We start from the raw sequence: 24631 nt of genomic DNA, 5'->3' as shown, positions 1-24631 counted from the left end.
AAATCTACGTTCAATGGAAATTATGGAAGAGAGAGGTCAAAAGTGAATAGCGATTGACTATTATAATGGCTTTAAAATGTACACAGGCGCGCTCCTTTTCTTCCTTATCAACTTTTTCCCCTGCGGGCCCAAATATTAGCAGGCTGCCCTTGAAGTGTGTTAGACCTTGAAGGGTATTGCTGACGCACTGGTAGGTCGTTGGCTGATAGGGGTTGGTTGTGAGCAGGAGGGGGGTGGTCCAGCATTCCTATATAAGCTTGGTTGAGGCCTTTCTCCTACATCCAGCGCTTCTTTCTTCTCCTGAATTTGGCTGGTCCTCTGGGGTGCCATGAAGTTCCTCATCCTTGGGCTGGTCTGCCTCCAGCTCGCCGAAGGGCTGGTCAGGTGTGTATGCTAGAGCGCTGTGCATTCGTGAAGCCATTATGGCTGCTTGTGAAGAGTGGGGGTTGGCTTTTCAAAGAAATGTGTGGTTTATACTTTAAGGGGCTCTTTTGTAATACTCCAGGTCCCATTTCTTCCTTTATTGCAAGGCGATGCTGAACTACCACCTGCTATATCTTGCAAAATCAATATTTTAGCACCTATTTTGCCTTTATCAAAGTGGTTTGCAATGTAGATCTGTGGTTTTTTCAAAACTTTTTTTATAAAGGCTTTCATTTTCTGTAGGAATATCTATGTGCCCATTGAACGGGAGATATTGGTCAATTTGTTAAACTTGCAGGTGTCACAGGTATTAAGGAAGATAGTGACTCCTCAGTCAAAAGTATTAAGGAAGATGGCGACTCCTCATGAGAGCTGTCACATCTACTCTCCCATGTTTACAATGATGTAGACTCAACCTGGTCTCTGGATTACCTATCAGTTGCTCTTATGGGCCACAGCGCCACTTTGGTAGCTGATAAATTCTGATGAATTTTTTGCTTGAAAGGCGGTTGAGTGCTACTTTTTGTGTGAAGAGGAGTGGGACCGCAGGTGGTGGGAGAGCATACGAAGGACATTTCATGAGAGCTCTTCTTTCTCCTGATGTAGGGTCCCTCTGCACAAGTTCAAGCCCATGCGGCAGGTGATGGCTGAACATGGAGTGAAGGCCCCCTGGGTGGATCCAGGAACCAAGTATCGGTTCAATAACTTTGCAGTGGGCTATGAACCCCTGTCTAACTACATGGACGTGAGTGACACTTTATTCACATGATACCCTTCGCATACGCTCAGTCTCTCCCTTTCAACTGATCCCTTTTTCATCTCAATGTTTCATTCACCCAGTCGTCATTCTTCATTGAAGCCAGTAGGGTAACTCTAACGTTCACACACATGTTGAAAAGATCTTTGTGTAACCTTTGGGTCACTGGTTTGAGCCTCTGCCAAACTGGTTCAGTCTTTTATCTTGTTGAATCAATAACACCTCACTGGGGAAGGTAACTGCAACACCCATTCCCTGTGTGTTAAAATGAAATTCTATTTGTGATTTGTGATATGCAGGTGGTTCATATTTGAATTTGATCCTTCTCTTTCCATTATTTCTGCTTCCTCTTTTATCTTGTGATTCTCGAAGCTGTCTCTCTGGTTCCACATAATCCATACTAATGAATGTTTCTAAAAAATGAATGAATCCTCTTTTACATATGTTCGCTTCTCAAATGATACATAAAGTCACATGTTACTCTATCAATATTCATCATTCTCTCATGTGCAAACGGGATCTATCACTCAATCTCACACATGCAAACACTTCTGATTAAGCAAGGAGACTCACAGTACGGTGCCAAAAATATTGTTATTTTAGTTTTCTCCCTACAATCCAAAGATATTGGGAAAAAAATAAAAGTGTCTCCTTTTTGGGCTTTTATGGCTTTGGAAATATTCTCCTGAATTCACTTGAAATCTATCAGTCTTGCCGCATCACTGTCACTGCCTAAATCATTCTCACCATCTGATGTCTGTTTCTGTCTTACTGTTTAGATTCTTCTTTCTCACACTATCTGTATCACTATCTCTCACAATCTCACCACATTTAACCTCTTCATTTCACTTTGTGCCTCACTGTCCCTTTCATTATCTCTCTCTTCTATTGTCTCTGGCACGCTTGACCTTTCTTCTCAATTTCTACTTCTTAGCATATTTTCTTCAGCATCCCCCTCAAAATTCGTTTCCAAAAGGAATTAACATATTCATTGTGGTAAGCAAGGGAGCATGGCATCTAGGTTCAGAGTCAAAGGTAATACCTGGAGATGGGCGATGGACACCAAAGATGAACATTTTGAAGAAATACCGGGTATCTGCATTGTAACACGAGCATATTGGGCCCTGGATGGAGAAATGGAATCACAAAATGGCACCATTGTGAAAGGAGCCGAGAAATGATCTGTTGGCAAAATCGCACTCCTTAAACCACGCCAGGAATGATATTTTGGGTGAAAGATGTGGTTCATACTATCAATGAAGCCAAAAGAGCAGGGATACTTTGGATTCTAAAAAATATTTTTGAATGGGAGAAAACTGTACAATGTTTTAATACAATTTTAGGAAGTCAAGGAAGGGAATGGCAGCAGAAAGATGACTAGTGTTTTTATTTACCTAGTAGGTACCAAGGTAATCCCAGATACTAAACAGTTCTTCATTTTCAGTAGGCCTCTCTATTTTAGAGGGATTAATGGGTCTTGAAATCCATTTAGTAAAAACAAAGTAACTAAACATTGCTGTCAGTGGTAGTTGTTTTCAAACATGGATCCTCTTGAATCATTAATGTACCTGGTGCAGTAAAGGGGTTCAGAAGGCAGAGATGGAGGGGTTCAGGTGGCTTTCTGCATGACCTCTCCTTTGCTCTACAGATGTCCTACTATGGGGAAATCAGCATCGGGACACCACCCCAAAACTTCCTGGTCCTCTTTGACACCGGCTCCTCCAACCTCTGGGTGGCCTCCACCTACTGCTCGAGCTCCGCCTGCAGTAAGTATGGATCGCAGCTTTTCCTAATCAGAACAATGCATACCTACTTTTGAAAGTGAAGATATTTTACCTCTATGTTTAACCAGTTGGACATATAGTTGACAATTTTGGAGTTGTGATCCTATCTGAGTCAATGGACGAGGGATGACAAGGGCAGACTGGGCAGTAAGGAAACAAGAAGATGTTTGCCAACATGCTGGATCCTCTGATGGGTGGTTTAGATGGGGGACAGTCACCGACGTTTGCCTGGCATATGAATGCCTCTACTCCAGCAAATCTGTGTCTGCATGTTGGACAGTGCTTTATCTGTCCAAGCTGTCTACTGTTTTAGCCGTTAGAGAGGAGTCTTGAAAAGCGGTCACCTGCACCCTCCCAGTGGTAATTGACGCCTTGTTCTGTTCTCTTTATACAGCCAACCACGCAACCTTCAACCCCAGCCAATCATCTACCTACACCAGCAATAACCAGCAGTTTTCAATCCAGTATGGGACAGGCAGTCTTACTGGCATCCTGGGTTTTGATACTGTGTCCGTGAGTACCACATTTACCATCCACTAATGAATAATTAGTAAAAGAATAATGAGAGCCGCCGTCCACAATCTTCCTTAGGAGGTTGTCTTGTACCACCACTGCTGGTGCTACACTCTTCCATAACTAGACCCAACACTATGCCCTGGGTGCTCCCGACTACTGTCTACTTTGTAAGTCCTAGACCCATGTAGAAGCAGTGATGGCTGGTGAACTTTTAAAATGTCAGGGTTAAAATACCTGCCTTGAACAAGACCATGCAAGCAGGTGAAGTGTAATGTCCAACTGTTTTTAGGAGGGTTGGGGGGTGCTCTCCTCCTGAGAACACTTTGAATGAAAACAGAACCAAACAGTGACTTTTTGCAGCAGAATTTACACGTAAATTCAAATCCAGAGGCTCTAGGTTACATGAAGAAAATATCCTAATATTTGTTTGGTGTGTCGGACAGCCCTTGCACTTCCATGGGTTATTGGACCCGCCACAATAGCTGTTTCAATTATTGTTAACAATTAGCATAGCCTATCATTTATGAAAATATACATAGCATATTTAACTTAACTATGTCATCCTCCTCCTTCCAAGTAGATTCTTAGTCTTTAGTTATATATTATTACTGAGAATCTACTTAGAAGAAGCAGCGTGGAAAAGTCAAAAGTGAAACAGATCTTGAAAACATATGCCATAGACAGCAGGTGGGAACAAGAAGGTACCCGCTCATGCAGCAGTGCTTCTGTTCACCTACACAGAACTTACAAGATCAGAGAGGAAACAGGTTGCACCAAGCCTACATGCTCAGGCCATAAACAGCAGTTGTGATATGATAGAACATTTTTGGAGTATTGATGATGAAACTCTTTCACACAAGTCCCTCCCTACTAATCTCAAAGCAGCCCAAAATCTCCTTCAATTCAGAGAGATCCTGAAAACCTGACTTTTTAATCACTAATTTCCGAAACTCCTCCTTTCTTATGTGATTTCAGGGCAGCGCCAAGACACTCCTGGGGAATTCGAGCGCTATATAAAATATATTAACATAACATTACATAACAAGAAATAAGCACAGCAGTAGGTGTGACCAAGCAACAAAGATTAATAATAATCCTACCGAGCTTTGCATAAATTAGCCATCAAATACAAGCTTTAAATGTAATTGTGAAAAACAATTTTAGGATACAGTAATTTGGCCTGAAATATCAGCTTTACCACTAAGGAGGAGATAGAGGGAGATACAAATTAAGGCAGGTCCAGGCACCATCCCTATATATATACCTCATTGACAACAGACGATCTGTTATGTCATAAGTGTGTATGCTTATATGGTGGATCCTTCCTTGTCTAAAATCTCTTAGATCTAGGGAATTATATTGATGGAGATAGAGACTGATTTTAAAGGCACTCACTATTAAAAGAACCCAAAACCCTCACCCACCTAAGTGGCATGCTTTGTCCCTATGCATTTGCTCACCATCCCAGGTTTTCTCACATCGCCTGGGGTGGACTTATCTGTGGAGGAGCGCTTGACTGTTGTTTAGTTTTCACCTTGTATTCACAAGGAGATAGGAAACAGTCACATCTGTACATTTCTGAAGGTATAGGGCATGTTTATTAAAATTGTCCCTGGTAGACCAAAAGTGAAAACCTTATTGATGTCTTTACACAGCAAATTTAAAAAACCAAGAGGGTTGATTATGACACTTCATGTCGTTTAAGCCAGAATGTTTCTTGACATTTTGTGCCCACTAGACAGTCAGCGGCAATTCATCAGGACACATGGCCCTTACTTACCACCTACCCTTTGACCAGTGGCGGTCCTTGCAGGTAAGCACAGTGGGGCAGGGGTGGGGGGGTGGAATTGCAAATGATGGAATAGAGAAACGAAAATAAATAAATAAAACCACTTACCTTGCGTTCCCTGCATCACCGACTCAATGATGCGGCGAGCGCAAGTTCAGTGGTTTTATTTATTTATTTTCACTATTCTGTTGTTTGTCACTTCCACCCCAGCCCCCGCCCTGCCCTTGCCTCACCGCGCTTACCTGCACGTGCCACCACTGCCCTTGACTACCTCTCTCATGTGGCGTCTAGTAATGTGTAAGACAAAATATTTTTTAAATAAAAAAATGGCACGTATCACAGCCATCTTGTGTTGTCACTGGTGGTAATATCAATCCTGAAAACAGCAATATTCGAACTATACATCATTACAATTTCACCTGTAGCCATTAGACTGGAGCTAAGTATTCAGCCTTACTTGTTAGGGCTAAGTTAATATCCTCCTTGTACTAACTACTTGAAGTAGCTCAGTTTATGTTAGTTGTGTCTTGTTCTTCCTAAAAAAATTATAAGCAAACTCAGGACTTTTTAGTTTTTAGTGATAACCTGAAGCGCACACACTCCCAGACATAACATGCAGACATTTCAAACTGAAATTCAACAGTTTCTCTAGGGTAGATAGGTTTAACTTACCCTCTTCACCCCCCACAATTTCATGCTGAATGACAGATTAAATGTTTTACTCAATACATGTTTGAACCCAAACAACAGCATTTTATTTTCACCAGTTTCTCACATGTCACAGGGTAGATTGTACCTGTGACACAATTTAGCACCATCATCAAATACTAGGCATGTTCCTCTAATGCCAGGGATTTCCAGCACCATTACATCAGGGATATCTTGAATTATGCCATGACACTATGACAAAGATGACCACTATTTCGAGAGAGTCACTGTTGCATAATGAATAGCACCAATTATGTCAGGAACACCCACAAAACGTTAAGAATGATGTAGGAAACTGGGTTGTTGATACAGTACCACCCCACACACTTTTTGCCTAGTTTTTGATGCAACTTTGACTGTAGTGTACTGGGTACCTGCTAAGCAGGTACCAAGTGCCAGTGTTCTTTCCCAAAACTGTAAACTTGTTCCCCCAAGTGGCAATACCTTTAGCACCCTCTATAAGTCCCTAGTAAATGGGACCCTTGGTACCTAGGTTGTGAAGAATTAAAAAGGGTCCCCTAAGGGCTGGAACATTAATTGTGCCACCCTAAGAGATCCCTCGCCAAACTCATGCAGGGCTACTATCGCAGGCTGTGTGCAAACAATAGTGAAACATGACCTGACATACATCCCTGTGTGCCAGCCCCCTAACACTTCATGTACTACTTGAAAGTCACCCCTAGGGCAAACCTTACAGCCCTAAGGTAGGGTGCTTATTATTACATGTGAGAGCATACCTGCATGAACAGATATGCCCCAATGCTGGTCAGTTCCATTACTGCCAGTGCAAGTGAACAGGGAAGACATTTTAGAACATGTGCTGGACACAGGTGAAAACGAGTTCTCCAGCTACAGGATGGCTTCACTGAATATAGGGATGTTTGGTATCAAACATCTCATATTGATAAACCCAAACTAATTTGGATTTAATGAAACCAGACTCTGGTGTGGTTGGTGACTGTTTTCTGCAAGTCTGCCTCTGGAGACACTGTTCTAACCTTCTAAGGTGAGAGCCTTTTGCTCTCAGGAGACTCAGAACAAAAGCCTGTCTGGGAAGAGGGTGTCACACCCCCTCCCATTGGATGACCTGCTGATTAGCCTGCTTAGGCCGGCAAGCTTCAATGAGCTGCTGCAATTGAAATGCAAATCTGGCTACCCTCAGAGGAGAGGAAGACTTAGCAACGCCACCTCTGCCTGCCTTCCTACTGAGTTCATCTATTGCACAACAATTTGACTTGTCCTGAAGCTGCTGATACCCCAAAACCCAGGAGACCTGTCAGCCTTTGCCCTGGAACCAAGACCACCCGAGGAACAGCCGAAATGTCCCCTGCATCCTGCAGACAGCACAAGAATGACCAAAAGGACTCTGGCTCCTTCAAAACCCAACTCCGCCAAGCACTACTGTCCCTGAGCCCCCCAGCCCATGTCGAAGTAGGCCAAAGGTGTCAGCGTGGTCCCCAAGCCCTCAAGGTACAAGGTCCACTGTGTAGTGACTATTCGTGAACTCCCCAATGTCGCCTGCAGCTTCTGTTGGCAGACCCATCCAACCGTGAGTGTTGCCGAATGGAGAAATATGACTCTCGACACCCGACTACCCCAACCCAAGGAGAAGGGGCGGGTAATATTTGCGCTATATAAAATTGCATTAACTAATGTCCCCCAATATCATAAGAACAGAAGCAACTCATTGGTTTCAACAGACTGGTTCCCAGTCCCCTCCTGCAGCCTCTTTCTACCACAATCATTCTCCATAAGATAACATTGGGCATCCACTGCTGTTTGGCACCTCTGCACCCAGCAGCCCTTGTGCCACTGGTGGTGTTCTGCTGGGCTGCCTTGGACCTTGCCCACCACTCACTTTAACTCCTGGAGAAGGGTCCCATAAATCGCTGACAAGAACTGGTAAACCGCATACGATGTTCATCCCATTGGATAACATAAAATAACTTTTTGAACTAAAAAACAATTTCACATTTTAAAAACATACTGGCAGGAACAATTGTCTTCTGATGCCTAAATATATATAAAGATACTTGCCATATTTATAAATTGATGTGGATCTTCTTTTTTGAGTCGTTTGTCTCATTTGTTGACCATTTTGTGTATTTCCAGATGTCTTGCACTCCTCTGTGTTAAGCCCAAGGCTGCTCGACCACACCACCCCCTAACAGAGCACCTTGAGATTGCCATAGAAAAAGCCCCGTCCACACATAACAGAAACCATGGACTCTTTACACGATATATCTCATTATGATATATCATATAAAGAGCCAGCTTACCACAGATGGGTTACTATTTTGCCACGGATAGCCAGATTGTTTTATAAAAATGTCTACTATGTCAAGGATGGGATAATATTATGCAAGTGTAAGCCACAATATTGGCAAGCATATATACAATTTCAAAGAGGGCCACCATTAGGATAAGCTACCAACAGTGAGACTGTAGTTGGCCATTGCAAAGACTTTCAAGGAGGAAGTCATATCACCATTTTGCCATGCTGTGAGTGCTGCATTCATCTGGGGTTAAGAACTGAACAACCAGGCATTGAGTGGTTGTTGATATATGGATGGTACAAGCAGAGTCTGGGGTCAAGCATAGTGGGTGGAGTCTGGGCTCAGCTAGCATAGGAGGTATGCTTAGGCATGGACTACAAGATAGGATGCAGAAACAAGCAACACAGCAATCTGTGCATGTTCCACTTCCAAGAAATAAGATCAATCAATAGAGGCTCTTGCATGTGTCAGTCTGGGTGAGATTCTGTATCACTCAGTATATTGCCTTGAGGCATGTTGGGTGACAATGCCATTGTCAATGATAGATGGATGCCTGTGGTGGTCAAATATATCTAGGTCAAGGGACACTACTGTTGCATCATGTCTCATTGTTGGCCTGACGGTAGGGCATGTCTTTTTTTACAAAATTAGGGAACAAACTGTCTGGTTCGCATGTTGCTCCGATCACAAAATATTTCAATCTTCAGAAATGAGCTCTGTGCTCATGAAAGGAACACATTAAGCACTGTGGCTCCTCCAGATGTCATTTCTGTGAAATTTGACTTGATTACAATGTTTTTTTAATCATTCTTTAGATCCAGGGCATCGCAATCACACAGCAAGAATTTGCCTTGAGCGTCAATGAACCTGGCACCAACTTTGTCTATGCTCAGTTTGATGGAATCTTGGGTTTGGCCTACCCTTCAATTGCAGCTGATGGTGCCACCACCGTCATGGAGGGCATGATGAACCAAGGCCTTCTGTCCCAAAACATCTTTGGCTTCTACCTGGGGTATGTGACTGTGAGCTCCTATAGCTGCAATGCATATATTGTCAAGGCAAGTAGATGTGGAGTTAAGACTAGTAAATCCATTCCTACCTATATGCTCTTACTACAGTGACATGCTGGTAGTTGATATTCTCGATACAATTTTATTGCAGGATGTTAAAAAATATATTTTGACATACAAGTGGATATTAATGCTGTATTCCTGTCTCCCTATCTTTGCTGCTTCACAATCTTGCTGTGTGGTGTTTTTGAAAAGTAGATGTATGAACTCTATGTGATATTGTGTAGTGAAAAATTCCTGTGCCCTCTCCTTTGTCATGTGAATCAGTGGCTCTTACAGTGTGTCTTAGGAATGTTGCAGGAATGCAATATTTCTACAGGTATGTTTAGTAACACCTAAATCATGTCTCATTTGTCTTTTGTGTATGTTATCTCTTGCCAGCCAACAAGGCAGCCAGTCAGGAGGTGAGCTTGTCTTTGGTGGAGTGGATTCTAATTACTACACTGGTCAAATCACCTGGACACCGGTCACACAGCAGATGTACTGGCAGATCGGCATTTCGGGGTGAGCACCTCTTAGTTGAAATTTACTAGCCTGACTCTTCTCTTTCATTATGTTTTTCTTCTGTCTCTTTTTATATGTTCATAAACACACCACAATTATCCATAATTTATTAACTGTCAGACATTGTTTATCTTCATTACATGTTAACACATGGATGGCCATGACTTAAACCTTTTTAGATTGTACTGATGAGTTTAGTTTAATATGGTTTCCATGGTGAAAAATGGTTGTCCATGGTTTATTAGCCTTGTTTATATAGTCATCCAGGGTTGACCTGATTTATATGTTTAATCATGGTTGTCTGTGGTTTATTCTTTTTTACAAAAGTTATGGCGCAAGGAAGAGATGATAGATTACCACATATGGTTACATATGGAAACAACAGGATTGCCTAGTTTGTTTACACCTGCGATAAAAGGTTCAAGGGGATTGCTTGGGTGACTGGTGAGTGAGTTTACCCTGGGGATGTATAGGAATGCTGATTCTCCTAATTTGAGTGTAAAACAATCGAGATTTAATTAATGACAAGGAGGCCAGTATTATGTATGACACCCTTCATTTACTACTCTGCAGCACTTAGAAGAAACCACAAGAACATCAGAACCATAGGTGAGCACACAATAGAACACTCCTGCCCATATAAACACTACATCCTCCTTTTTCCTCTTCTATCGTGCTGCCCTGAGGTAGATAAACATCCTATGCTGCCTTTCAATTGGTGGGTTTTAGCTATTCATTATGCATATATTTTAATGCATCAGGGTTATTTATGGACGGTTTGCTTTTATTTTCTAGTGGATTTACGAAGGTATTTTTTAATTTAAAACCAAAAATGTTTACTGGTACTTCTACAAAATGTAGATGTTTAGGTTGATAGAGTAAAGTTAAGCGATGTACTAGTAAGGTAAGAATTTAATTAAATGGTTTGGTGGTCTTACCCGATTCCGTTGAAGTGGCAGTTGTTTGACATTCGAAAATTACCCTTGCGTGCACCGTCTGATGTGCACTCAAGTGAGGTCAGCTTAAAGCTGTATCCACCATGTTGCATTAGCACACCGCATTACACATAGGTGCACTGGTGTGTTGAAGTCAAGTTTTTCACAGCCATTTGGATATGTTTTAGAGTGTCCGCGATAGGCTGTGGTATGACAGTTGAAGCGGCAACACTGCAAGCGGATATAAGAGATGCTGGTTTCTTTAGTTTCAAGGTTACTCACCGAGTGAGCTTATACTGGCGTTGTATTGGAATGTAGAGAGTGAGCTTACACTGAAGTTGTGTGTGACTCTGTACAAAAGGTACAGGGTATGGTATCATGGTAAATTAGCTTACTCTATGCAAATGTCAGATCGTGAGAAGCGCGCATGTACTATGGTTGTGTGGGAATCCAGTGAGTGAGATTACCCTATCGCTGTGTGGTCATTAACAATGAGTGAATGTACACTGGGGACATGTGGGAATGGGAGGACTGAACATACATTCTGTTGTGGGGAACCTCAGAAATCCTATACTGGACCTAGATGAGATGATGTAGTGTGCGATTGCATGTTAAACATGCACAATAACTAATTTTCTGCCATATTTCTCATCAGTTTTGGAGTTAATGGTCAACCGACTGGCTGGTGTGGCCAGGGGTGCCAAGGAATCGTGGACACCGGCACGTCCCTGCTCACTGCCCCTGGTCAATACATTGCTGCTTTGATGCAAGATATTGGAGCAACTCAGGATTCAAACGGACAGGTAGGGACCAGAGATAAACCCCTCCACTTACACCTTTACCACTTATGGGGGATTCTAATGTCCCTGAGGGTGTGATACTAATAGGTCCATCTTTAAATAATGACCCGTGCATATATATCGACTCCACAATAACCACTACCACCCTACCTCCACAGTAAGTAAATACAGGTTAGTATAGTAAATGTACACTTCCTTACGTAAGCTTACATTGCAGAGATGGTATTCTTCCATATCGTGGAGTCAATAATGTCCAGGTTAATTTTATTGACATTGGCATACAACCTGATGGATGAAGTAGAATGTGTGGGTAAGAGGGCTTCTGCACTTTGGTTTGAATGTTGGTCTACATTCAAACGAGAGAAAAGGCTTTTGTTAATGTTGTCATCTTTTTGTTCACAGTATGTGGTCAGCTGCAGCAATATTGACAGTCTACCCACCCTGAGCTTCACTATTGGAGGCACCTCACTACCCCTACCGCCCTCTGCATACATTCTCCAGGTATGGTTTACTGTAATTGCTTTCAGATATTGGTACAATTTGTCAATCCTAGAAGACCCCATTACATTGATCATCCTGCCTTACATAAAGGACCATGACACGTCTGACACATGCTTCTACACATAATGTACAGAGCCACACCTGAAGCACCCTGTCACACATAGAGCACTATGAAACCCCTGGAAGACCCTGACATTTCCAGTGTTCTCAGCATTCTTAGTTCATCCAGTATGCATGACATCAGACCTCTCATATTTCTATATTCCATGCATGAGAAGGTCCTCGGTTTCAGACTGTATCTTTGCAAAATTGTATTCCTAAATTATTAGCCGGATAGACTGGACTGGTAGCCGCAGCAGCATATGCAGGTAAGTGCGGTGGGGCAGGGCGTGGGGAGGGGGGGATGTCAACAGACGACTGAATAGGGGTGACTAAATAAATATTTAAATCCTATTCCGTCATCTGTCGACATCTCCCGCCCCTCCTCGGCCCTCCCCACCGCGCTTACCTGAACCGGCCAATGCTGCCCGGCAGTACCAGAATGCAAAGACCTGCACTGGATTACTTTTTATTGCATGCTATTTGGGAAAACTGAAAGCTCTGTGATATTGATATTACCCATAGCTAGTCAACCATGTTATTTATTCCTGGCATTTCCTGTCACATATACTGAATCTTGTCACAGCATGTAGACCTCCTGAGCCCTCTGCTGCACCTGGTACAAAATACCTATCTAGGACACACTGCCACCACGGGCAATCCCTACCCTAACAGGTACAACCGGCCATCCATGACGCACCCTTTAACGACTTTGTAACCCTGCCACATCAGCTACACCTTGCACTAGAGGAGCACTTGCTACACCTGGTGCCCAATGCTACACCATGTGAGACATGCAGCTCCAGGTACTCACTATGTCCTTTGTACACCTTGCAGCACATAGTACACCCTGGTCATCTCGGTACACTATGCTCAGCTTGATGCACTGTTCCACATTCAATCCAACCTCTCCATCCTTATAGATCCTATCACATGTGGCAAACTTGCACTCTGTATGCATCCGGCCACTCCAGTCAGACCTCCCATGCCCAGTATCTTATGCCGGGCCTTGAAGAACCACATTTGGTACATCCTACCACACTAGGCGCAGCACATTTCTCCTGAATTATCCTGACACACACTATAAACCCTGATAAACCACGCTACCCTGTTACCCAGTCTGTGCATCCACACTGGCGTAATCTGCCACACCTTTTTACCAGCACTCTTTCAACCTAGAAATCGACAACACTCTTTGCCACTGTACTACATCATTATCCACTCATCCACTCAAAGCTGCCACCTTACCATACTATTTGACCTAAGTTGCGTCGCGTCCGTGCGACACAACTCCAGCACTGCGCCAACGTTACGGCAGCAGATGCAACACTATCTGTATTTCCTTGCGCCATGATGCGCCGCATTGTAAATGCAAAAGACACACAATTGATGGACGGAATGCAGAACAAATCAAAACATTCACCCCCAGTCAAGAGATCTGGGTTAAATCCATCATTCTATTGCTCACCATGCCACCCCAGTTTAAACCTGGCTATATGCAAATCAGTCTTGACCCTGTGCCTCATGGGAACAGTCCAGCCCGAACTGCCAAGCCAGGTCCTCCCTGGACCGGAAACAAGCATCCTAGGACCGGTTTCGGGGTTTCACCCCTCTTCAGCCAGGATAGCTTGATTCCAGTGGCACAGTGAGCCCAGGACTCACGTCTGAGCACACCAGGCGCACTTAGGGCGAGAAAGCAAAAGACACACAATTGATGGACGGAATGCAGAACAAATCAGAACATTCACCCCCAGTCAAGAGAGCCATTGTTCTTTTGCTCACCATGCCACCCCAGTTTAGACCTGGCCATATGCAAATCAGTCTTGACCCTGTGCCTCATGGGGAACAGTCCAGCACGAACTACCAAGCCAGGTCCTCCCTGGACCGGAAACAAGCATCCTAGGACCGGTTTCGGGGTTTCACCCCTCTTCAGCCAGGATAGCTTGATTCCAGGGGCACAGTGAGCCCAGGACTCACGTCTGAGCATACCTGGCGCACTTAGGGTGAGAAAGCAAAAGACACACAATTGATGGACGGAATGCAGAACAAAAGGACCTGGCTTGGCAGTTCAGGCTGGACTGTTCCCATGAGGCACAGGGTCAAGACTGATTTGCATATGGCCAGGTCTAAACTGGGGTGGCATGGTGAGCAAAAGAATGAAGGATTTAACCCAGATCTCTTGACTGGGGGTGAATGTTTTGATTTGTTCTGCATTCCGTCCATCAATTGTGTGTCTTTTGCTTTCTCGCCCTGAGTGCGCCAGGTATGCTCAGACGTGAGTCCAGGGCTCACTGTGCCACTGGAATCAAGCTATCCTGGCTGAAGAGGGGTGAAACCCCGAAACCGGTCCTAGGATGCTTGTTTCAGGCCCAGGGAGGACCTGGCTTGGCAGTTCTGGCTGGACTGTTCCCATGAGGCACAGGGTCAAGACTGATTTGCATATGGCCAGGTCTAAACTGGGGTGGCATGGTGAGCAAAAGAATGATGGATTTAACCCAGATCTCTTGACTGAAGGTGAATGTTTTGATTTGTTCTGCATTCTGTCCATCAACTGTGTGTCTTTTGCATTGTAAATGCGGTGCATCCTTGGTGGCGCAAGGATTGAGATGCGTGTCGCAAGTTTCCTGGCGCATACCTGCTGATTTGCAGGAATGCGCCAGGAAACGTAAATCTGCCCCCTCGTTGAGAAGGTATTTGAAGCTTTGGGACTTGCACCAACTCCATAAATGCTAAATGACAACAGAGAGGCAACGCCAAAATTGGAACCCGTTTTTTTTCGAAAAACGCACTGGGTTCTACTCAGACTCGCTCTTGTACCCCTGCATGTTAATCTTTCACTGTCTCTCCATCTAAGAGAATTATTACGAAAGCATAAAATTGCCTTCTTGTGTCTTTCAACAGAATAATGGCGAGTGCTCCGTTGGTATCATGCCCACTTACCTCCCCTCCCAGAACGGACAGCCCCTCTGGATCCTGGGTGATGTCTTCCTGCGGCAATACTACTCTATCTATGACGTCACCAACAACCAAGTGGGTTTTGCCACAGTGGCCTAGATCTGGGTCCTCTGTGCCACCAGCCTTCATGCATTTTTCCTCTCATTCCTTAATATTACTGTTGGATTCTGGGTGCTTATTCCAACCCTCTGGTAGTATTCCACCTTGTTTGATTTAATAGATTAATGTACTGACTCTAATGTTGAATTTTTTTCTTAAATTAAAATGAAGTGTCGACCTACTCCTAACTGTCTTTGAGCTTTCTTAAGTGAGAGATTAGGCCCATCAAATGATCATTTATTTAAGCGTGAAACTTTGTTAACCCTGCTGGAAAAGAAAAAAATAGTTTGGGTTCAACAATAGAATTAACCCATCTGCTACAGACATGGATAAACAAATATCAAATATGACTTTGTATCCAGAAAAAATAGGTGAACATATGAACATACAAAGATTATTGTTAACATCTTACAAGTTCAGGGTAGTTTTGTGTTTCGTTGATCATGTTGTATTTTACAAAATATATGCATGTCAGTTCTGGGGCGGAGCTACATCAATGCAGAGCCGCACAGCGCCAGCTATCTGCGCATGGGAGCAATGTTGTTTAGGTATTTCAGATCGAGCCTGGGCATATTCTAAAGGTGAGAGATCTGTAATATCCACCAGGAAGAGCTTTACCGAAGGTAACTTGTTCTTTTTGCTACTGCTTTACAACAAAGTTTAATGATTTGCTTTTAGTTCTTAGCTCATGAGGTTGTTTGGAGTGTGGGTGGCAGACAGAGGCCACATGAAAGCTCAGCTTCTTTGGGTCTCCTGAGTGTAAGAGCACCTCGAGCTGATCCAGAGCCGGGCCTGTGACTTGAGCTTTCAATTGCCCCCCATTTATACCACGTAGAGGCACCATCCTTTTTGTGTATACTTCTGGGTTCATTGTTATTTATAATATGTGGGTTAAGCGCATACAAAAGTAAAAATGCCACAATCAGGATGGTTTTCAACCTTAAATTTGACCATGTTACTTCTTATTGTGGCCAACAATATTGGCTTCCTGTCAATACACGTGAACAATGTGAGACTGTATGCCTAATGTGCAATGCATTTTATGGGTCTGCATTGCCTTTTCTATAGGAAAAGTTTAGAAAATATGCCCACAGTTGCCAATTGAAACCCTCTTCTACTTTTACGATTCCAAATTGTAAGCTGAAAAACTGGAGCTGTAAATCACTCCTAGTATTAGGAGCATCCTTTTGGAATTCAATGGCTTCCTCTATTCAAGTGGAATTCAACCTGCTTAAATTCTCCTGAAACTTCTAAGCTTGTTTACACTTCCAGTGATAATGTGGACCAATCATGCTGATATTACCTTTGCGTTTGTATTAGCACCAAGAGAGTCTGCAAAAGAGTGATAGTGTGCTTTATAAAATCCCAAAAATTATAACATAGGTAACTTATCTGAGACCTGCTCTTTTTTAGGCCTGTGAGAAAATGGGTTGGCGGTTGAGGGGAATGTGAGCTCTTCTCCAGCAACAGCCACAATCTTGTCAGGGTGAACCAAGAAAGTCACTAAATTAATCTGTGCTTAAGCCCCTTGTAGCTTGGCACAAAATCAGTCAGGCTGAACTGAGAAGAGCAAATGTGTAATGATTTAAGAAGCACACAAACAGTAATAAAGTGAAAAAACACAAGAAAATCCCACACCAATTTAGAAAAATAAAGTAAACTTTAAAAATTAGTTGACACCAAAACTAGAACTATCCAATCAGTAGGATCAGAGATATGCAATTTCAAAGATATGGTGTCAGGATACCAGACAGCGATTTCTATAGGATCAGAAGTAGCTCCCAACTCCACTTGACCACTGTGCCGGGTGAATCTTTTAAACCCATCACAACACACCAGCTGGGGGGAAGGGGAAGTGGGTAAAAAGAGAAACTTCCACAGAGAGTCCGGCGGGCATCAACTACACCCTTCAGTTCAGGAGTCTGCTTGGTCTTCTTGATGTGCGCACTGGAAATGATGCCTTTAAAAAACAAAGTAATAACAACAATATTCAAATTAATATAAAATTGTCTAAAACTCAAAATTCTATTATTCTTTCCCCAAACTCATTACCTGGACTACATTGAGGAGTTGCTTCTGTCTTAAATACATCTAGTCAAAATTATGTACACATATTGGCTATTCTTTGATGTTCTTCCTTGGAAGAAACTGCAACAAGGGCACACTTCAATTCAATCTTTGTGTGTAGAAATTTGCTTTCTCTTCAACCTTAAAACATTGATCTATCTATCTATCTATCTATCTATCTATCTATCTATCTATCTATCTATCTATCTATCTATCTATCTATCTATCTATCTATCTATCTATCTATCTATCTATCTATCTATCTATCTATCTATCTACATATCTATCTATCTATACGCATAACTGGTTGGGGGATGCAGTCCCCTTGGCTGCAGAGGGTCATTGGGGCCCAACAGCCCCTTCTGTTACCTCCAGTAATCCAGTAAATCCCACACAGTGGGATTGGTGAGGGGTAATCAGAGACTCTGCCCCTTTCTTTACCACTCTGAAAATGCACCTCTGGGCACACTACTGGTTTAGAGATGAAGTCCCTTGGATGCTGAGAGTCCTTGGGAGCCAGGAACCACTTCTGTTAACTCCAGGAAGTCCCACACAGTGGGATTGCCGAGAGGTCTTGCCCTCTTTCTCCACCACTTTGCAAACGTGTCTTCTGGTGTACAGCTGTTTGGGGGATGAAGTCCACTTTACTCATGAGGTCCCTTGGGGGCCAATTACCCCTCCTGTTACCTCCAGTGAGTACCACACAGCAGGATTGCTGAGAGGTCCGTGGAGCCTATGCCCCTTTTCTCCACCACTTAGCAAACGCGCCTCCTGGCACACTACTGGTTGGGGGATGAAGTTCTCTTGGATGCTTAGGGACCTTGGGGGCAAATAAGCCCCACTGTTACCTCCAGTAAGTCCCATACAGTGGGATTCCTGATGGTTGGTTGGGGGGCCCATCCCCTTTCTCCACCACTCTGCAAATATGACTACTACTTAAAAAACCATAGAAATTCACTTAAAAACAAAGGTTACACGGATGTTATAGTTAGGCAACAGAATTTGAAAAACCTTAGAAATTCACTTAAAAAAACAAAGGTTACAGGGATTTTATAGAAAGGAAATACAATTTTAAAAACCTTAGAAATTCCCTGAAAAAAACAAAAGTTACAGGGGGAAGAGTTTAAGATTTCACTTATACATAACCAGTGAAATTCAGCAGTTATAGTTACCTGAGTTAACTATAACTTATGCCCCCGCAATGCACTGCTTCTGACCTCACATATTACATCACTCATGACATGGTCAGTGACATCACTGATGACATACTGATGACATCTCAAATGAGTTTATGGGTGTTAAACATATATACCAACCTACTACAAAAGTTACATTAGTATACTGGGTGCACTACTACTGAGTGATACTATTTCTAAAATATATTATGTGAGTGGCTGTGTGACTGTATCCTTGTGTGCATGGGTGTGTAAGTAGCTGTATGTATGTATAAGTGGGTGCATGAGCAGTTGTGTGGGTGAGTGAATTGCTGTGTGAGTGGCTGTATTGGTCAGTGAGTGGGTGTGTCATTGGCTGTATGGGTGCATGAGTGGTGATTTTTCAGTACAGGAGTGTACTGAACAATAAGTCTGAAGGTCTCATGTTTATACCTGGTGCCAATTTTGAACTGGAAGAAACCTCTGGAGTCTTCCACCTGCAGAAGTGTCTGGAATTTCCTGCCACTGTTCCCGGGTCCTAGTCTATCTGCAGGCACAATAGGCTAGTGATAAGCCCTTTGTGTGTGAGCTGATGCAGTGTCTCTGAAGTGCAAGTGAGACAGGTGACAGCTTCACCCCTCTGATCAAGCCAGGATGGCCCATCCTGCCAACATATATAAATGAATAATTTGTGGCACTCTTTAAGTAAACAATGTGAAATCACTGTAATAAACCAATTCAACTAGTATAGAGTGCAAGTGGGTACCACCCTCCGATCTAGGGCGTAAAAAATATAGTGTGCAGTTATCTTCAATGAGATCAACATACCCACTTGGCACTGCTTTTGGTAAATTCCCTCTAATAATTACTAGTTTGTCATGTGGATTTGATCCTCACATAATAATTTATTAAATAATAAAGTCTATTATTTTTTAATCATGTTCTTCGAGTTGCGAAATCACAATTAAAGACAAGAATCCGCTATTCATTCGATCAAACAAATTCCATTATATAGATCACAATGCAGTTTGGGACGGCGCCCTTCATCAGGGGAAATATCCTTAAAATTATCCAAAATACCAATAATCAATGATCCAGGAAATGTAAAGACCGCAACTCTTTAAATGATGTAAAATGCAAAAAAGTACATTGACAGTGAAAGATGAACATCCGTAATGCTTACAGAAACAATAGCATGTGAAATTGACTTAAAAAGTACTTAAAATAAATATAAATATGTAGAGTGAGTATCGATGCTGAGGAAAAGAAAAACAAAAGACACCCCGGTAAAACAGAAAACAGATACAATTGTCTATGCAACTGTGAAACGCCAGAAAAGTTTGATAAGGCCAACCAGTATTAAAGAAATGCCAGAAGTGAGGAAATAGCCTTATAAATCAAGAACCAGACACAATCTATTGTATGTGCGCGAACCCCAGTGCTCTACTGTAGGTGAAATTTAAGGGTCAATGTACTTTCAACAAGCCAAGGTGGATGAGCTCTAGGTTCTTACATTGTGTACGTTACATGCAAGTAATTAACCGAAGGAAAGGCTAGGTCGAAAAGTGCAGAAAAGTTGTGATTCTTGAACAGGAGCTCAACATGCATTATAGCCCAAAAGAAAACATACCGATCAACGTGGTTACTGTCTGTGCGCCCGTGCATGGAAAGTCAAACGAAGTAATGTGAGCAAAGTGCCCGGGTGAAGTACTGTGAGCAAAGCCCGGGTGAAAAAATAAAAGAAAGCGAAGTGGAAAAAGTGAAGAGGGACAAAGTGTGTGAACTTGACAACCTGATGGCGATGAAGATCCCGCCATTTTGAAATGTAACGTCTGAGAGTGGTACACAGTTACTTCTGATCCAAAAGTTCATTAAAAATAATACATCCTGCGAAAATACAGAACAATATAATCCAAACTAAATAAGAGTTAGAAAAAAATTACATTGAAAGTATCATGTAACAAAACGTCTTTGAGAAAGGAAACTGCAGTTTACATTAGCAAAGCAATGAATAACATTTCACAAATAACAACTAAAATCCAACCATTCATTTAGACCTTTGGGATTCAGAACAATTCACGTTGTAACAACCATTTTTTGGTGTCTCTCCCTTACTTAACTGGCACGGTTTCTAAAATTAAAAACCTCAGTTGCCTGACATTGTGTTTGAATATTTTAAAGTGTACAGCTACCAGTGATTTATCCTAGTGGTTGCGTATATTACTCTTGTGTTCAGTCACTCGAATTTTTATCTTATGCTCCGTTTTTCCCAGGTCCTTTTGTAGGGTATGTCATGGTATCACCTTTGATTATGTTGTTGCAATGACCGCAATTAAGACATGGAGTAGTCCCTTTGTTTACAATGGTGATAGGTTTGGTGGATTTTTTTAAACATTTAAACATTCTCTGAGATTTCTGGTTCTCTGGTATGAAAAGAGTGTAGGATTTTGAAAAATTTCCCTGAAGTCAATTTCAGTTTGCACCATGGACCAGTGTTTTAGCATCATTTCTTGATCTGATACAGCCCCTTCTGTTACCTCCAGTAATCCAGTATTTAGAGACAAATACTTGTCTGAATTTCTCAACTATTTTCTTGCAGTTAATGTCATACTTTTCCTCTTTGGATGAAATTCTCTTAATCCTTAATAATTGAGAGTACGGTAGATGCTGTTTGAGAGCACTTTGATGACAGCTGTTATAGTGAAGTCAATTATTTCTGTCAGTTGCTTTGGTAAACACATCTGTTTCCAGATTCTTTCCCTGTATAGTGATAGCCACATCTAAGAATGTAATACAGTTTTTGCTTATTGTATTGTTAAAGGTGATTCGTTCATCAATAGTGTTCAAATAATGAATAGCTGTGACAAGTTGAGATTCTTGACCCTTCCATATTAGGAAATATAATCTATGTATCTCCAATATATTACCAAATTTTGAAGCCACTCTGATTTTTGGAGAATGGTATTAATTTCGAACCGATGCATGAATAAATTAGAGTAGCAAGGAACTGTGCAATTTCCCATGGATGTGCCTGATAGTTGTAGATAAAACTGTTCGTTCCAAGTGAAATGACTGCGAAAAAGTGTCAAATGTAGTAGCTCTAAAAAAGGACTTTAAGGTCTTGGTTCATCTCGTGATGCACCAAGAAGGATTCGACTGTGTGTAATCCTTGATTGTGAGGTATAGAAGTATATAGAGAGTGCCAAATGGAGACGTTGATCCCATCCTGCCAACACCCAGACCTTCCATTATGTGGCTGCCAGGGAGGAATACACAAAGACCAACTGCCAACTACACCTAGTCATATGACCCAGGAAACAGGTTCCAGGTGCCAAAGGTTCAGAACAAGAAAATGCCAACTTTATAAAAGTGATAACAAAGGGGATGATGGACGGAGCGTTTGAGCAAATCAAACACTCACCCCCAGTCAACTGATCTGGGTTTAATCCATCCTCATTCTTTAGCTCACTCCACCACCCCAGTTCAGACATGGCCATACGCAAATCAGTCTGACCCTGTGTCTCATGGGAACAGTCCAGCCCGAACTGCCAAGCCATGTCTTCCCTGGACCGTAAACAAGCATCCTGGGACCGGTTTCGGGTTCATAACCCTCATCAGCCAGGCTATCGTGAATCCAGTGGCAAAGTGAGCAAGGGACCCACGTCTGGGCCTACCCTGCCAACTTAGGGCGAACAAAGTGATACCAAAGGGGATGATGGACGGAGCGTTTGAGCAAATCAAACACTCATCCCCAGTCAACAGATCTGGGTTTAATCCATCATTATTCTTTAGCTCACTCCACCACCCCAGTTCAGACATGGCCATATGCAAATCAGGCTGACCCTGTGCCTCATGGAAACAGTCCAGCCCAAACTGCCAAGCCATGTCTTCCCTGGACCAGAAACAAGCATCCTGGGACCAGTTTCGGGTTCATAACCCTCATCAGCCAGGCTATCTTGAATCCCGTGGCAAGTGAGCAAGGGACCCACGTCTGAGCATACCCTGCCAACTTAGGGCGAACAAAGCGATACCAAAGGGGATGATGGACGGAGCGTTTGAGCAAATCAAAAACTCACCCCCAGTCAACTGATCTGGGTTTAATCCATCATCATTCTTTAGCTCACTCCACCACCCCAGTTCAGACATGGCCATATGCAAATCAGTCGGACCCTGTGCCTCATGGGAACAGTCCAGCCTGAACTGCCAAGCCATGTCTTCCCTGGACCGCAAACAAGCATCCTGGGACCGGTTTCGGGTTCATAACCCTCATCAGCCAGGCTATCTTGAATCCAGTGGCAAAGTGAGCAAGGGACCCACGTCTGGGCATACCCTGCCAACTTAGGGCGAACAAAGCGATACCAAAGGGGATGATGGACGGAGCGTTTGAGCAAATCAAACACTCACCCCCAGTCAACTGATCTGGGTTTAATCCATCCTCATTCTTTAGCTCACTCCACCACCCCAGTTCAGACATGGCCATATGCAAATCAGTCTGACCCTGTGCCTCATGGGAACAGTCCAGCCCGAACTGCCAAGCCATGTCTTCCCTGGACCGGAAACAAGCATCCTGGGACCGGTTTCGGGTTCATAACCCTCATTAGCCAGGCTATCTTGAATCCAGTGGCAAAGTGAGCAAGGGACCCACGTCTGGGCCTACCCTGCCAACTTAGGGCAAACAAAGTAATACCAAAGGGGATGATGGACGGAGCGTTTGAGCAAATCAAACACTCACCCCCAGTCAACTGATCTGGGTTTAATCCATCATCATTCTTTAGCTCACTCCACCACCCCAGTTCAGACATGGCCATATGCAAATCAGTCTGACCCTGTGCCTCATGGGAACAGTCCAGCCCGAACTGCCAAACCATGTCTTCCCTGGACCGGAAACAAGCATCCTAGGACCGGTTTCGGGTTCATAACCCTCATCAGCCAGGCTATCTTGAATCTAGTGGCAAAGTGAGTAAGGGACCCACGTCTGGGAATACCCTGCCAACTTAGGGCGAACAAAGCGATACCAAACTTTATAAAAGTGGCATTTTCATAATTATGGCTTTAAATTGGACATCAACATTAAAAAGGGTTTTAAATTACAATTCATCAGACACCAAACATGACAGTTTCACCTTCTGCCAAATAAAAGTTATCACTTATTAAATGTAATAAGTTAACTCCATATTATCCTATGGGAGAAGTGGGCCTCACAGTAGTGAAACACGAATTTGTGAATTGTTCACTACCAGGATGTGTACACTTTGAAAATACATGTCTAACCATTGATTTACAATGCACCCTGCCCTATGGGCTGTTTATGGCCTGCCCTAGTGGTGACTTATTTATTGGAAAGGAAGGTTTACGCCTGGCAAAATGTTTATTTCACTTGGCCGAAACTGCACACAGAGAACCGAGACATGTTTAAAAAGGCTTCTTATCTCGGTGGCAGAGTAAGTGCTGCAGGCCCACTAGTAGCACATTCTAGACTATTCCTCCTTCTATCCCTCATGATTCTACTCAATCCAACTAACAGACTTGCATGTCCATCACTCAAATTTCCCTATACTAATCCACAACTATTTATTTTTGGGTTCCGCAGTAGTGTGCTACTCGCTGAAAAGCACTTTGATGCCTCATCATGGGCAGTAAGCACCATATAAACACAATTACTATTACAAAGCTGGTAGAGTACATGTATAAACCAGTGTAGTGCTTATAATTTCTGTCAAGCAAAAGGCAACACTATGGGATCGCCATCAGCATATTCAGTTATCTTTAGGTCACTGCAACCAACGACTTAAAAAATATGCAGAAGCTAAGAAAAATATGCAGTTTTACATAAAAGAGTAATATCAAACATCAGGTCATTAATAGGTTTTGTGATATAACAAGAGTAGTCATGGCACTGGCTTAATAGTACTCTGTATTTTAATTCTATGAACAGCTGCCCTTGTCATAACTTGTGAGGCCTTTTATGTATAGGTTTTGACAGCACAGTTGTGAAACAGAGCTATTGCTAACAAATTATAGAGAGTGGGCTTTGGGTCTGCCTCATTTAACAGTTGGGTTTCTTAGACATGGCACTTTCAGCTGAAGGCTTTAGACTTTGTCAATCATGTCTTGGCTCAGCCCAGTGGAGTATTCGTCTTTCAGATAATGCTATTGGCTATTTGAATGCTTCCTTCTGCCTTCGCTTGAATTAC

At 42.8% G+C, this 24631-nt stretch overlaps 1 protein-coding gene across 1 annotated transcript; it reads left to right on the top strand.

The window, feature by feature from the left end:
• The first annotated feature begins 237 nt into the window (after nt 1–237).
• LOC146857402 (gastricsin-like) lies at nt 238–15398 on the top strand. Its single transcript, XM_085647893.1, has 9 exons — nt 238–384; nt 1030–1168; nt 2829–2946; nt 3359–3477; nt 9069–9265; nt 9705–9827; nt 11418–11565; nt 11965–12063; nt 15064–15398. The coding sequence occupies exons 1-9, from the start codon at nt 329–331 to the stop codon at nt 15214–15216; spliced, it is 1152 nt and encodes a 383-aa protein (XP_085504019.1). The 5' UTR covers nt 238–328; the 3' UTR covers nt 15217–15398.
• The last annotated feature ends 9233 nt before the right edge of the window (nt 15399–24631 follow it).

The sequence above is a fragment of the Triturus cristatus genome, chromosome 3_2 (assembly GCF_964204655.1).
Source record: "Triturus cristatus chromosome 3_2, aTriCri1.1, whole genome shotgun sequence".
NCBI classification, from domain to species: domain Eukaryota; kingdom Metazoa; phylum Chordata; class Amphibia; order Caudata; family Salamandridae; genus Triturus; species Triturus cristatus.
The sequence above is the reverse complement of the archived record's forward strand: the minus strand, read 5'-3'. Positions and strand labels throughout refer to the sequence as shown.

Excerpts from the sequence above, each read along its gene's own strand:
- LOC146857402 (XM_085647893.1), top strand. The coding sequence starts at position 329 with ATGAAGTTCCTCATCCTTGGGCTGGTCTGCCTCCAGCTCGCCGAAGGG. Across the intron at positions 3,478-9,068 it reads TGGGTTTTGATACTGTGTCC|ATCCAGGGCATCGCAATCAC; the intron begins GTGAGTACCACA and ends ATCATTCTTTAG. Across the intron at positions 9,266-9,704 it reads ATCTTTGGCTTCTACCTGGG|CCAACAAGGCAGCCAGTCAG; the intron begins GTATGTGACTGT and ends ATCTCTTGCCAG.